At 38.1% G+C, this 16,200-nt stretch overlaps 1 protein-coding gene across 2 annotated transcripts in view; it reads right to left on the bottom strand.

The window, feature by feature from the left end:
* The window catches only part of Tlk1 (tousled like kinase 1), a 180,307-nt gene that overhangs the window by 58,855 nt on the left and 105,252 nt on the right, over positions 1-16,200 (bottom strand). For both annotated transcript variants that reach the window (XM_004660356.2, XM_045146895.1), the window contains exon 4: positions 806-881. In XM_004660356.2, coding sequence (XP_004660413.1) covers positions 806-881 — 76 coding nt within the window. The remainder of the gene's footprint in view (positions 1-805; positions 882-16,200) is intronic.

Below are 16,200 nucleotides of genomic sequence, written 5' to 3'. Positions count from 1 at the left end.
ATATAGTGTCCAAAGTAATCAGCAGTGCCATTTTGTTATCTATTTTAAGAGACTACATAGTTTAGTGATAATAACTGTCTTAGTTCACATCACAAAAGGTAGGTAAACAAGAAAGGATGAAAACTAAGTGCTTTGATTCTAATCTTTTATTCTTATTTTTATTTTTATTTTTGAGAGAGAGCATGCACCAGGACCTTCAACGTGCTGTGAACGAGCCCCAGATGTGTGTGCCCCTTGTGGTGCATGTGGACATTGCTCACTTGCTTCACTGTGCAGCTGGCTATGTGGGAGCTGGAGATTTGAACATGCGTTCTTAAGCTACACAGGCAAGCGCCTTAACCACATCTGTCCAACCCCTAATTATTCTTACTCAGGATTTTTTTGTAAGTAAGAGAGGCATATGGGTACTTGTTTTAAAGTGAGGATTAAGGTCAGTATTTAAAACAAGCCATTTTAAATTTTAACATCTTAATTAATCATACAAACAGAGAGAAATGTAAGGTGATAAGGAAAAGCTTGCCAGATTTGGACAATAACTGTAAATTTAGAGCCCAAATTTTAAAAACAGGAGGAATGCTAAGAATGCTTAAAATAATAACTGTAAGCTAATTACCTATGGTGCAGAAGGATTGCAGTTTCTTTTTTGTATTATAGTATATGGAAGTGCAGTCCTACACTCTTATAAATGCATAAATAGCATAACAAATTCAGAGTTCACAAAACCATGAAGTCATTTATCCAATACTTCCAATTCTACCTGGTTAAAATGCCTATTGCTCTCTGAAGAGGACAGTGCTGTGCTTACCCTGACTACTTTCATTCTGATTTTCTGCTTTTCTCTTTCTTCCCCTGGATGATTCAGATTGTTTCTTCTCCGGTGTCTACGGAAAATAAGTGAACATAATCTTAAATTACAGTTTTAATATGCAAATTATTACTTTCAGTATAAAAATCATTTTTACTTTTATGGCCAAATAATGTTCAACAGTGCTCATGGGATGTAAATGTAGTTACTGACATGTAGCTTATTTAAAAAATTATAAATATTCTGTAAATTCTTAAAATTTCAAGTAGAGTAAACCTTGTATCTACAACCTGAAGTACACATTTACAGAATTTTACTTTAAGTAAATGAGGAGCCTGAGAATAATTAAGTCTTCAAATTCTTAGCTGGCTGAGGTGGGGAACTGATGGAAATCACCTAAATTTTTTCCTGTTTGTTTTCCACTATTCATACATATTTAGCCAATGAAAATAAACTTCAGTGAGAAACTCTGACATTCAACTCCTACTAAAAAGTAGTATTCAACTAAACACCTGACAACTACTGCCCATCAACGACATGCAACTCAGATAATGCCCTAGGTCAGTGGTAAACAGGTGTGGCCAATGGGCCCACTTTGCCACAGGGTTCCGCACAGACTAACAATCTGAGCACAGCGTTCACATTTGTAAATGAAGGTGTTTTTAAACATTTAAAACCAAGAATATTTTGTGATGTGAGAATTTTAAGAAATTGACATTTCAGTGGCCACCACACACTTGAATTGGAGCGCAGCCGTACTCTTCTTCCTGCACAAGCTGGCCTCACAGCCCCCGCGGAGCAGCCGGGCAGAGCAGCCAGACAGGCCCATCGAGTCTTAACTACTTGGCCCTTTACAGACGTCTTCAGACCCCTGACTCTGTATGATGCCTCAGCTACCAAAATATAGGTTTACTCTTTGAACACAAAATAAGTACTTTCATTAAGGACTGACAAATTGCTTTCCTAAGTCAAAATTGAAAGGCAAGAGCTAAAGCCCAGGCAATGGTTCCAAGGCCTCAAATTTTAAAAGCTTGGTAAATAGCTCTGGTGCCAAACCAATTCTAGAATGCAATAGGAGCTCAAGGAATATGTGAATTAAAGAATGACTCCTATTAGGCAACTTAATATAAAATTTTCTAAAGCACTATGGCTGTCAAACAAGAAAGGAATTTGATTCACCGTTTTCTCTCTTTAGAGTCTTGAGATTAAATAGGATGAATAGTAATACACAGCCTCATTCTTAGTGAGCATGTCTTGTTTCTCTATCTTTTAAGATCTTTCACCTTCATTCTATCAACAAGGATTTAATGAGGTTGTACTGTTAATGTGTCTGATTTCTTTAAAAATAAGCATTTTATCTTCCTCATCTATCTCATCCTCTCACATCCTGACTAGCAGTTATTACTTGATAAATTCATCAAAGAATATTAAATAACTTATTCAAGGCTAACATGAGTGTAGAAGAATTCAAATCAAATTCAACTCTATGCAATTGCAAGGACAAAATTTTCTTTAAATGTTCTGTATTTGACATGCTACATGCTTTGTATCAAGAGCTAGCTAAATAAATCAAACAGAAGATATTTCAAAATGTTGTTTATAATTAAATATTATACACTGCCTGTATATTTTCATTTCACAAACCAGAGATCTTAAGAAAATCCACTCTGTTAATTTATTTTATTGGGGGAAGGGACACAATGATGTACCAGCAATTTAAGGTAGCCAGTACATCAGTTGAGAGTTCATTGCCACAATTACCAAGCAAGCTTAAACCACACACACACACAAAAAAAAAAATCTACTTTTTTTGGTAATAAAAAATATCACCACATAAAATTTTTTATTAACTTTTTTTTTTTTTTTTTCGGTTTTTTGAGGTAGGGTCTCACTCTAGCTCAGGCTGACCTGGAATTCACTATGGAGTCTCAGGGTGGCCTTGAACTCATAGCGATCCTCCTACCTCTGCCTCCCGAGTGCTGGGATTAAAGGCATGCACCACCACGCCCGGCTTTATTAACCTTTTAATGAAGAACCTTAAATCTATATTAAAACAAAAGCAGGGCCACTGAATAATAATTTCTTCATCTTTCCCAACTCACTCTATATCAACAAATATAAATAATGCAAAGCCAAAATGAAATATGGTTCTCAGAATAAGTTAACTTTTTATTAAATTTTAAGCAAAAGCAAGTTCCTATTTGAGTTTTATCTTAAATCTTAACTAAAGACTTGTGAATAAACAAAAAATTACAACTTATAATTCTGAAACAGCATTTTTTAGTTAGAAAACTAAAGAAAGTATAAAGGGCTAATGATAAATGGTTCCATGTAATTTTCTCAAGTACATTCCAAAGAATACTGGTCAATGACAGCTGAGAATGGTATATTTCAAATTGGGGCTGAGAGTGAAGGAGTATGCACCTGGCGTAAACAAAGTTAGATTTCTTTAGTCCAAAGCTTCTCAAAACTTTAGAAGGTTAACACTCTGGCTATCAAAAAAGGGTTGTGGTGGGAAGGTGCAGTATTATGTCAAAATTCTCAAACATATTTTGGATAACATTCATTAAATAATTCACTAGATATACCCTTTAGAATACTTAAAGCTGTTTACATATAAAGTACTTAGTAAAAACTTTTTTTTTCCCAAAGCAAAATATCTTTGGGGGAAATATCTAAAAAAGTTTTAAGACTATAATGTAAGTTGAGTTGAAAATCTGTAGTAAAACCCAGAACTGTACTGAAGGAGGGAAGGAAGGAAAACCTAAAACATTCCTAAATTCATCTGTAAAATGAATGTCTCCACTGTATGAAGACTTTTTGTTCCTTTCTGAGACCCTTAGTCTTTTTCACCCATGTCTTAACATTACTCCTTATAGTACTGACCTTTCACTTTGCTCTTATCTCACAGATGATGTAGACACACTTGGAGTTTTCTATCAGTATAATGAAATATAAAGCCAACTACCACAAATTTCTGAAGAAGCAGACCAATAACTATACTCTGGATCTATTATTATACAGCCCAGGCTGGCCTAGATTTCACTATGGAGTCTCAGGCTATTCTAGAACTCAGTGATCCTCTACTTCTGCCTCTCAAGTGCTGGGATTAAAGGTGTGTGCCACTACTTCCATCAAGCAAATATGCACTGAATAGTTTGTTGGTTCTAAATTTAAATAATCTGAGTAACATCTAAATTAAAAAAAAAAAAAAGAACCCTCAATGAAGCCCACTGCTACCAATTCTCTTGAGTCAGTCATTTCTACACAGACCTGTTTGAGGATTTGGAATGTGGGGAGAAAATTTGCAGAATTTCACTAAATATTTAATCACTAACATGGCTCATCACTGACAAGTTCAAAGCATCTGTAACTCTCAGACTGTTCCAAAGATGCCTTGGGGAAGAGGAGTCTATGCTCCAGAAACTATTAAGGGGAGTGAGGACAAAAGGAGTGGGTGGATGAGCTAAGACTTGAGACTCCAGACACCTCTTATGCCATCTCCACTCAGTGCTGCAAACACAGCATTTTTGATTCTAATCTACTGTGATTCTGTGAGATTTCCTTGTTTGTGACTTAAACATTTGAGAAAGTATTGGTCATAATCAGTGATTTCCTTGAAGAAATCCCAAGGACATCAATAACACCATTCCTGTATTTATAAAAGGTATAAAATTTGCATAGATCAAATATTTTATTCTCAAAGTTAGTGTTGCTCTTACTATGCTGCCAGTTCAATTCTTTCCTTCTGTATTTTTTTTCAACTAACCCCACTATGACCTCAATAAGGATTAATACAGAAGGCAAAATACTAAGATTCAGCTTTAAAGGGAAGATGGAAAGAATAATATAATTATAAAAAAACAAAACAATTTCAATGTATAGTAGAATAGTAGTAAATAGAAAATAAAGGAGAGACTAGTTCTCTTAAAACAATTTAGCTTTGTAAATGCCAGATTGGTAATCACACCAGGGAATAATGACTACTCTGGCATTTAAAGGTTCCAAGACACTAGTATGACATTATACAGTATTTTCTAGCAGTTGAAAATTTATTTTTTTAAGGAAAAAAAAAGTCAAGACAGTGGTGTGGTGGCACACACCTTTAATCCAAGTAATCAGGAGGCAGAGGTAGGAGTATCACTGTAAGTTCAAGACCAGCATGGGCTAGAGCTGGACACTACTGGGGAGGGAGGGGAGCAGCAAACGTAAGGCACTCACGAGGTAACATAATTAAAGTATAGCTACACTTTCATTGAAACTTAGGTTATGGTTACTAATCAAGGGTTTTTGTTTGTTTGTTTTGAATATTTTTATTTATTTATTTCGGGGGGGGGAAGCACAGAGAGACAGGCAGATAGAGAATGGGCACACCAGGGACTCCAGCCACTGCAGACTCCAGACACATGCGCCCCCTTGTGCGTCTGGCTTACGTGGGTCCTGGGGAATCGAACCTGGGTCCTTTGGCTTTGCAGGCAAGCACCTTAACCACTAAGCCATCTCTCCAGCCCCTAATCAAGGTTTTTTTATGTGGCTTCTTAAGTTATGCTGAAGTACAAAATAAAGTGTCGTCTTGAATGCAAAAAAGATCAAAGGTAAAGGAGAATCCTAATGCTGCCTCAAAATGAAGAACAAATCAGTATGGATGATCCCTCTACAAACCTCAGATCTGAGATGTTTAATACATTGACATAAGTAAATGACAGTAAATTATTAGTATGTGAAGACATATTCCACCAATGAAAAAGGAGGAAATAGATACTATTTATAGTTAATGCTCTTTTTACCTTAGTAAGAGTTCATGAAACCTGACTAAACAGAAAACAAAAGTCAGGTATTATATATCATTTAACAAAATTACTGAAGCAAGAGACACAGGAATATTTCATTTACTTCAGCTAAACAAGAAAATACTTTAAAATAGAAAAGTTACATGGAATTAAATAATATATTTAATGAAAAATTCATCCAGCCAAAGATTCATTTCAAAACCACAATTCACTGGCTAGTTGAATGATTCATACTTGGGGTAGCAAACTCAATGCTGGTTACCATAATCTGAACGAATAGTCTAACAAAATTTTGCCTACAGATGGGTAAACAATGTTTATTTTTATCTACATCCCTAGACAAAATTTGTTGAACTAAACTGAAACAGGGTAATGCTACAGAACTATCTTCATTACATTAATATTATGTATCAAAACAGCACAGAACTAAATAGGAAAATTTCGATCTTTACAAAACCAGCAAATGTAAAATGGAAACTCTTTTCAAGAATCACTATAGATAAAATCACTATAGGTAAAATGGAATGACATGGCTGGAAGCCAGGAGAGAGTCAGTCCCCAGACAGTCAGCGTGTCTAGTGCCAGAAGGCGCTACATAGGCGACTGGGGGAAGTGACCAAGATCTGTCCAAGCAACACATTGTTTAACCTAAGTAGCAACAATTAACTGGATGTGATACCCACACAAGTGCAATAGTGGTACACAGCCATGGTGAGGAATCAATTGCTCTTGATTTGGCTAACTGATCCACTCAGTGGTACTAGACCCTTAGCTGGAGGTGGGAAACAAGTCAGAACCATACCCAAACACAAGCCCACTCTACAATATCAAGCTACCATCAATCACGGGGTATAAGAGGGCCTACACCTATCAAACTGTCTATCAAAAAAGTAAGTGTTATCTCAATTTTCTGGGTGCTAACTTACTCTCCGTTGGAGAATCTGCTTCTCTTTTCCAGATAGATGCAGATCCTAAGAAGAGAGCTGCCCCAACATACCTCAGAAGGGGCCCAACTGAAACTAAGGACAACTGGCGAAATAAGCAAGGGTGATGTTTTCCTGTGAACTGGATACCAGCACAAAGGGGAAGGAGATCAATGCAGAGAAAAATCAACTCCTACCAAATCAGAAAGCCAGAGCCTCAGAGGCCCCCAACACCTCAGCACTGAAGCAGACCAAAAATGAACCCAACATGGCTCAGGGAAATCTTGCGGAAGAGGGGGCGGAAAGAATGTCAGAGTTACATGTTGGGTCATGATTTTCAGAGACATTTATCATACTAATAACTGGGGGTTAACTCCACAATGCACGACCCATTTTCAATAATAAGGAGGGTCTAATGGGAGGGGGTAGATCACAGATGAGCCTAAATAATGGTACCAAACTGCCTGTATTTACTGAAAAGAAAACTAATAAATTAAATTAAAAAAAAAAAAAAAAAAAGAATCACTATAGAGCTGGAGAGATGGCTTAGTGGTTAAGGCACTTGCCTGCAGAGCCTAAGGACTCATGTTCAACTCTGCAGGTCCCACGTAAGCCAGATACACGGTGATGGATGTGCTCAAGGTTGTTACACAAGGGTGCCACACAGCTGGAGTTTGATTGCAGTGACTGAGGGAACCCTCCTCTCCCTCTCTCTCTCTCTTGCATAAAAAAAGGTCAGTCTGTTGGGCTTGCCTCAAAAAAAAAACAATGTCACTGTAGAAATAATCTGTTTTTTTTCCCCTAACCTTTTAACTTTAAAAACGAGGTTAGAATAATGTAAACAAATGTTGTTGTAAGCATTTTCTTGATGTGTCATACCTTAATCCAGGCTATTGCCAAAGGCTCTTGGTTGCCAACCAAAACTAAATGGTAAGAACCTACCGCTAACCATATGCTTTGGTTGCACGTCACTAGAAATCAAGTTGGAACTGAGCTGGAAGCCTACTCCCTGATGACTAGCTATTATAGTACTAGGAAATGCTATGTAGCCTGCTGAGGGAGAAAAGCCACCAACAATCTTAACTAGCAGATGACCCTGTAAGCTACACAACATGGCATGGGTGTTATAAGAAGGCCCACCTGCTATCTGTGTGGATTTGAAGCTTCTTCCACAGGAGGGAATTCATTGTCTGATAATGAAAACCTAGTCAAAAGCCTATGGCTGGGAAGGTGACAAGCCTGGGCGGGGGGGAGCTACTAATGTTATGTAGCTACATGACTATATTATGCCCAGCAAACTGCCTCCTAAATACTCATGTTTATGTCCATTTATTCATGCTACTCTCACTTTTGGTTAGAGAAGTTTCTTTTTTCATATGGTGGTGAGTACTAAAAAGACTCAACATTTATCGAAGTGCTAGGCCAGGCATAGTGGTACACGCCCCATCTGAGCTCCCAGGAGGCAGAAGTAGGAGGATCACCATGAGTTCAAGGCACCCTGAGACTACAGAGTAAATTCCAGTTCAGCCTGGGCTAGAGAGAGAGCCTGCCTCAGTGGGTGGAGGAGGGGGGTTCAATAACCACCCAACTAAAAGGTTGACCACATTATAGGTAAAATTAAGGTGTGCTCATTTATATATATATTTAAAACCTAAGGATGTTTACTTTTTAACACATGTTCAGCATCCACAATCATACTGGTAACCAAAAAGAAATGTTAATACCAATACAATTACTCTCTCAATTTTTAGAAGTTAGCTTACTTGCCACCCTCACATTCTAACTAAAGCTCCTATTGCTTCGATCACTTAAATCTGAATTCTCATGTTTAAAAAGGAGCAATGAAATTTGGTGAAGAGTGGTTGAGGTTGCCATTTTTTATCATGATGTATAACTATTTACTGTCATTTTCCTTCCTCTGGCTTTCCATTTTACTTGTAAAATGTAGCAGAAAATTAGAAATGAGTTAAACTTTCTCCCCTTTTCAAATTATCCTGTCAGCAGCTTTCAAGCTACAGGAACAGAATAAAACAGCCACACACAACAACGGTTGTTAGGGATGGGGTGGGCTTGGGAAGCAAAAGCTCAAGATAATTTATCCTGGAAGCTCTGCATTTTGAGAGAAAGTATAATAGTAAATTTAGAACAGTGATCTCAAATTTTTCCCATTGTGACATCCATGACAAAGTAACACACTTGTATACACAACCCTACAAACAATCCCTTAAACACAAATCCCTACATCCTTTATAATAGTATTATATGGGCTAGAGAGATGGCTTAGCGGTTAAGTGCTTGCCTGTGAAGCCTAAGGACCCTGGTTCGAAGCTTGATTCCCCAGGACCCACGTTAGCCAGATGCACAAGGGGGCGCGTGCATGTCTGGAGTTCATTTGCAATGGCTGGAGGCCCTGATGCACCCATTCTCTCTCCCTCCCTCCCTCCTTCTCTCTGTCCGTTGCTCTCAAATAAATAAATAAAAATAAAAAATAAAAATAATAGTATTATATGAGAATGCTCATCAATCTTAGGAGATCTGCTTTTAGTGGTTAAAAATTATTATTGTGGGTTAGGTATTTGCCTTGGGGATAAAGTGCTTGGCTAACATACAAAGTTCAAGCTGCAGCACGCAGACAGAAAAAAAGAGGTTTTTGTTTTCTCTATTAATAATACAGTATTTATAACCAAAAAATTCTTTCTTTGCCTTTTTGATTTGTTTGTCCATCCATCCATCCATTTATTTATTTGAGACAGAATTTCACTTAGCCCACCCTGGCCTACATCTCACTATGTAGCCAAGAATGGCTCTGTTGTTGATCCTTCTGCTTTGCCCTGCGTGCTGGGGTTACGAGCATGTGCCACTGTGTCCAGTGCATGTGGTGCTGGGATTCAAACTGAAGAATCTGTGCATGCTAGGCAAGAACTTTACCTTCTGAGCTGTATCTCCAGCCCCTCACTGCCTTAGTTTTAGCACTTCTTCTAGCATATACTGATGGCAATGGTTTTCAATGTTGACTATACCTAACAATACTTGACAAAGCATTTACTTTTAAAGTGAATGCTGGAAAGCCACACCTCAAATTCAATCTTCTTAACGGGCTCCTATCTAAAATAGTACATCAAGTTAATTTCTATACATGACACATTACAGAACCTCTAAGATTAAGAATATAACTCCTTGTAATTGTGACGCAGAGCAGAAGCTAATTAGGTTATAACAAGGCCACTGAGTTGTCATGGTTACTCAATTACTTTAGAAAATGAGAAATAATCTAAGGAAAATTAGTAAAACATGCACTGTATTTTTAAAAATATTTTTGTTTACTTGAGAGAGAGCACAAGTATGCACAAGCATGCACAAAACAGCAAGCAAGCATAGACACACAAGAACCTCCTGCCACTGCAAGCAAACTCCAGACATATGAGCCACTTTGTGCATCTGGCTTTACATGGGTGGTGGGGAATAGAACCTAGGCCAGCAGGCTTTGCAAGCAAGTGCCTTTAACCACTTAACCATCTCCCCAGCCCTATTTCACTGTATTTTGTTGACATAAAAATAAAACTTTCATGTTGGGTGCTCTCACATGCCTTTAAATCCCAGCACTTGGGAGGCAGAGGTAGGGGGGATCCCTGTGAGTTTGAGGCCAGCTTGAGACTATATAGTAAATTCTAGGTCAACTTGAGTTAGTTACCTTGGGTTGACAGGGGATTTCCTAGTATCTTTAAAGCTCTACTAAAGAAAATATTTAAAATATTTAATATCTTAATATTTTAAAATATTAAAAATTTCAGTAATGTCAACTTGAATTGAATGTTCTTAAAACCCAATATAAAATACATACATAAATACTTATAAAATCCTGTTAGCCAAGATATTACTTGGATTGGCATATTTGACCATAGCTATAAATAATCTTGAACATACATACTTTAGATCCTCAAATACCATTCTTCCCCCTAAAGACTAACTCAGATAATTTACTGAACTAACGTTTCATACTACCTTGGCTGTAAGGATAGGGTACAGCACAGTACTGTGGTTAAGAGCACCACTTTACATAAGACAGATGACTTGAAATTAGAATTTTAACCATTCATTTGCTTTGTAACTACGGGCAAGTTGTTTACACTCTCTAAGCTTTATTCTACATTGACATGTAAAATTAATAAAGTTGGGTTGGAGAGATGGCTTAGTAGTTAAGGCGCATGTCTGTGAAACCTTAAGGACCCAGGTTCAATTCTTCAGGTTCCACGTAGATGCACATCGTGGCACATGCATCTGGAGTTCATTTGCAGTGGCTAGAGGCCCTGGTGTACCCATTCTCTCTTTCTATCTCTGTAATAAATAAATAAAATAAAATCTAAAAAAATAAATAAGGTTATAATTCATCTCCACGGTTCACATGCTAAGTTACTTTATTTTCTCTCCTCCAGTGATGGGGCAGTCCTTCACCAGGAAAATTTGCTTCCCAGATCGTATCTGGCAATATCTGTAGGCATTCTGGCTACTACACTGGCAGGAAGGTTTAAAGGACTGCAGTCATCTAATGAGGAGCAGCACAGGTACTGCTAAACACCCTTGCTCACTGATTGTACAGAAGAGCCTCCTCTCCCCTTTCCCAATATTAGCCAGTACAAAATGTTAAGACCGACAAACCTTGCTATGGAGGAATAATTTGTAGCTGGCATATAATTTGTCAGTATACTATGAACTTTTATTTTTATTTTCATATGAAGTTAACTGAAAATTTCCAGAGGCTGTAGGCACATAGTGATGACACTTGTGTGTCTTGGTGTTATAATTTTTTCTTTTAAAACCTAAGTGGTAAATACTGTTATCTGTAACCTATGTGAGTAAAAGTTCTTTGGGATTCTCAACACTAATTAAGAGCTATACAGTGGTTCTGAGACCTAAAAGTCATAAAACTGTTTCTGTAGATGAATTCACCTAATCTTGTGTTTAATGCTAGGGAATGCTAGCAAGCAAAATATATGGTATGGGTATACCAGACAAAGAGGTTAAGAAGATAGGCTGACCTCATGTTACTCACTGAAGAAATATTTACCAAGGAACCTACTATATTAAGCACTGTACTAGATTCTATCTTAAAAGTTTATCTCCAAACTTAAAATGATCCACCATTTTTCTCTTCCCATCAGTCTTATAGTCAATCAGCTTAGAACTTTCTTGCCCTAAAAACAGTAAGAAAATTACATCAAATGCACTTTCATAAAGAGTAACATTTAGTAGCTTTTAGTTTGCTTGCTAAATTCATTAGTTTATGTTTCCATAGTGCATAAGAAATCAATGGGTTGTTTCAAAGTTTCAAAGCAGGAACCTAAGTACTTACTTTCCAGGTGATTATGATATGCATATGCTTCTATTTTTATGGAAATGGATGCACAGAACCAGTATTGGACCCATATTGGCTTCTGGTTCACTTTTCCTGCCAGCAAATCAACCATCTATATTTATTCAAGAGGAAAGAACGCTGGCAAGAACACTTGATTTTCTATAAAATACAACAATTTAAGGTTGTATCCTTTACTGGGTTGGGGAAACAGCTCAGTGATTAAAGACACTTTCTTATAGAGTCTGCCAGTTCAGGGTTTGCTTACCCAGTACTCACCGTAAAGTCAGATCCATAAAGTGGCGCACATGCCAGGAAAAGTTTGTTTGCAGTAGCAGAAGGCCCTGGCAGCCCATACACACTCATACTTATGATACTCTCTCCCTCTCCCCCTCGACCCTCTCTCGTATGTACAGCCATGTGTAAATGAGTTACAAAAAGATAACGGTTGTGTCCCTTATTGGACAGTGGTAGGAAAAACAGTTTTCTCATTTTTAAATAAAAGGCAAAGTTTTAACAAAAGTCTCTGGGGGCTGGAGAGATGGCTTAGCAGTTAAGCACTTGCCTGTGAAGCCTAAAGACCCCTGGTTTGAGGCTCGATTCCCCAGGACCATGTAAGCCAGATGCATAAGGGGGGCGCACACATCTGGAGTTTGTTTGCAGTGGCTGGAGGCCCTGGCACACTCATATTCTCCTCCCTTCTTTCTTTGTTGCTTTCAAATACATTAAAAAAAATTAAAAAAAAGAAAGTCTCTGATACTAGTTCTGATGAGAGATTTAATAATGCTAACATTCCTCCAATGAGAAGATGGTATGTAGTCATTACTGTTACGAACACCACTTCCACTACATAGAATGTTATTGTACACATTACAGACTACACAAAGCAATATTGTTTAATTCTACTTAGTAAAACAATCAACATAAAAAGAATAAGCAGCAAAGTGAGAAAGTACTATGAGTAGAACGATAAAGAGAAGAGAAAGTCACTAAAAGCACCACAGACATCATTTTTCAGACTGAAACATTTTAGAAAATAATTTAGGCTGCAGGACACAAAGAACATTTCTTAAAATTTGATGAGTGCATGAAGCTAAATGTCTAGCTTAAGAAACCTAAATAAAGTCAAAAGCAGTTATCTGTGGGGGGAAGTGGCATAAATATGGTGCCTTCCATAATACTCAAACTATTAACCACTGAATCCATTCTTTAGTCCACCCTTTCCTTATTGAGTACCGAGGCTAAGGATTTAAAATTTGTAGTTATGATAAACATAAAAATAAAAAACATAAAAATAATAAAATAAAATAAAAAACATAAAATTTGTTGTTATGATAAACATATAAACAAAAATTTATTGAAAATTTAAAAAAATCAATAACCCACCCCCAAATTAAGTATTGCCTCTATATGAAACTAGAATAGTACTTTCAAACAACCTAGTATATCCAGGAGCTCACTGAGAGAACATTCAAGCTAACTGCTATTAAGAGGATACAAAGGCCTGTAATCCCAACTATCTGGAATGCTGAGGTGGGGTTGGAGGAGGGGGTAGGAAGCCCAGCATGTCCAAGGCCAGTGTAGGTTACACAGTGAACATGAGAGGGGGGGAGGGGGGGGAGAGGGAGAGTGTGTGTGTGTCTAGTCAGTCAAATGGGAGGGGGATGAGGGAAGAGAGGAGGGGAGAAAAAGGGAAGGGAGAAGAGGTAAAGGAGAGGAGTGGAAAAAGAGAGAAGGGGAGGGAGGGACAAAGGGAGGATAGATTTCTTTAAAAAAGGGACAGAACCCAGAGTGGTGGCATATGCCTTTAATCCCAGCACTGTGAGTTCAAGGCCACCCTGAGACTACATAGTGAATTCCAGGTCAGCCTGGGTTAGAGTGAAACCCTAGCTCGGGGGGGGGGGGGGGGGGAGTAAAGGACAATTTAGAATGTATATAAAACAACTTAAAAACAGGGATTGCCAATGGTCCAATAGCTTCTGTACATCCGTAACCTGAAATTATTAGTGCTAAGTAATGCAAAAACCCAAAATCATACTCATAATGAAGGTAATCATTATCAATTTCAAAATGAGCTAGAAAGTACATAATTTGTCTTTGTATCTTGAGCTAAGGGTAGGGGTGAGAATAGCAACTGCATAGAATTGATCAAGTACAGAAAAGAAGAACATTATTTTTGGATAGGGAAGAGTCCAACAAAAACAACTATAAAAAGGTTGAACAAATCAGTCTCTAAAACATAGAAAACACTGGTAATCAAGAAATATGGTCTCTTGGACTGGAGAGATAGCTTTGTGATTAAGATTCTTGCCTGTGAAGCCTAAAGACCCAGGCTGTATTCCCCAGTACCCAGGTAAGCCAGATGTGCATAATGGTGCATGCATCTAGAGTTCATTTGCAATGGCTAGAGGCCCTGGTGTACCCATTCTCTCCACCCCCCTCAAATAAATAATAAAACTTAAAAAATTGGTCTTTTGCTCTTATTCTCAACTTCATTTATTATTTAATAAGACAGAGAGAGAGAATGAATATTGCCACACCAGGGCCTCTAGCCACTACAAATAAACTCCAGATACATGCGCTACTCGATGCATCTGGTTTTATGCAGCTATTGGAGAATAGAACCCAGGCCATCAGGCCTTGCAAACAAGAATCTTTAACTGCTGAGCCATCTCTCCAGCCCTTCTTTGTCTCACTTCTTAGCATAGTATTCTAAAACACTTACATAAGGTATGAGTAGCCCTTCCCCTCTTGAAATGGGGAGGAGAGGGAGAAGTAAAGGAGACAAAAGGAGAGAGAGGGAGCCAGGCATGAGGAGGATAACAGTGAGTTTGAGGCCACGCTGAGACTAAGTAGTGAATGCCAGGTCAGCATGAGCTAGAGTGAGACCTTACCTTGAGAAACCAAACAAAAAAAAAAAAAAGAGGAGAGAGAGGGAAGGAGGGAGGAGGTAAGAGACTGAGCACTTATTTTCACTGAGGGAGGAGGAAAGGTTACTGAACACTCAGGTCCATCTATCCACCTTCAACTCAAATGAGGCTTCTACAGGGTCAGGACTTTATCCATTCACACCCCTTTCAGGAAACAATGTTTGGCTGAGTTTCTAGATTTTCTTCCATCCCAGTATTCTTAGAATACTTTCCTTCATGCAGAATCTATCAAGCCCGTTTGACTCTAAATACCGTATTTTTCTGTCACAACCAAGATTCTGTCAAAAGCAGGCAATATTTGTGTCACTATTTAAGCACTTAGTGATCACTCCACAGCTACAGTCAGCCTTCTATGCTCCTTGGAAGCCACTAAAACTGAGCCTAAGTGACAAATTCTTAGTAGCTCTTTAGTCATTCCCTTAATGGACTTCTCATAGCTCTCATCTATTCACTTTCTCCTGATTTTCTTCTATCTATCCACCTAAACCAGATACTTCTCTTTGTCCAGCAAACCCACCTCACTTGCTAAAGAGCTTAGCATTAAACATATTATTAGGGTGTGTTCATCTACTGAAGCAGTTTTAAGTCAGAACCCCCAAAGATTATTCAAGACCCTGTGATAATTTCTCTTGATTGTCAACTTGGCAAGATTTAGAACCACTTAGGAGACAAACATCTGGATTTGTCTATGAGGACATTTACATGGACTAGGATCCCAGACTACACAACAGAACAGAGTGGAGCACCTGAATTCCTCTTTGCTTCCTGACAGCAGATAACATGTGACCAGCCACCTCTACTCCTGATACCATAGCTAGAGCTACTCTTGCTGCTACGTTCTTCCACGGTGATAGACTGTACCCATGACTGTGAGCCAAAATAAACTGCTTGCCTTCCTTAAAGTCCTTAGTGCAGACATTTTGCAATGAGAGAAATAACCAATACAGACCCCCAAGAGCTTTGACTTGTACAAATTACAGACCACTATCACACTGGGACCCACAAGTAAAGAATCTATGAATCATCAGTGTGATGTCATCATTTGTCATATATACAGCCTTGAAATTTTTCTCAGTAAACTCATAAGAAAAACCAAAGAAAAAAGCCAGGCAATGGCTTAGCACTGTTACAACCACTCTGACCTTGAGGACCCCTGAAAGAGACTCAGTAACCATTATGAATCCTCAGATGACATTTTTACATGTGGCTGTCTACATCCAAGCCTCATTAACACCTAGGTCTTCATCCCTAGCTTGACTTTTTCCTATAGTACCAGCTCCACAATTCCACAGACAGGCAAACTCACTACTACCCAGGAATCAACTCATTACCTTCTATTCATCGTCCTGTATTGCTCATCTTAGAGAAAGGCACAAAGCAATCATCCTTGGCACCTACGTTC

This window comes from Jaculus jaculus, chromosome 4, assembly GCF_020740685.1.
Source record: "Jaculus jaculus isolate mJacJac1 chromosome 4, mJacJac1.mat.Y.cur, whole genome shotgun sequence".
NCBI classification, from domain to species: Eukaryota; Metazoa; Chordata; class Mammalia; order Rodentia; family Dipodidae; genus Jaculus; species Jaculus jaculus.
The sequence above is the reverse complement of the archived record's forward strand: the minus strand, read 5'-3'. Positions and strand labels throughout refer to the sequence as shown.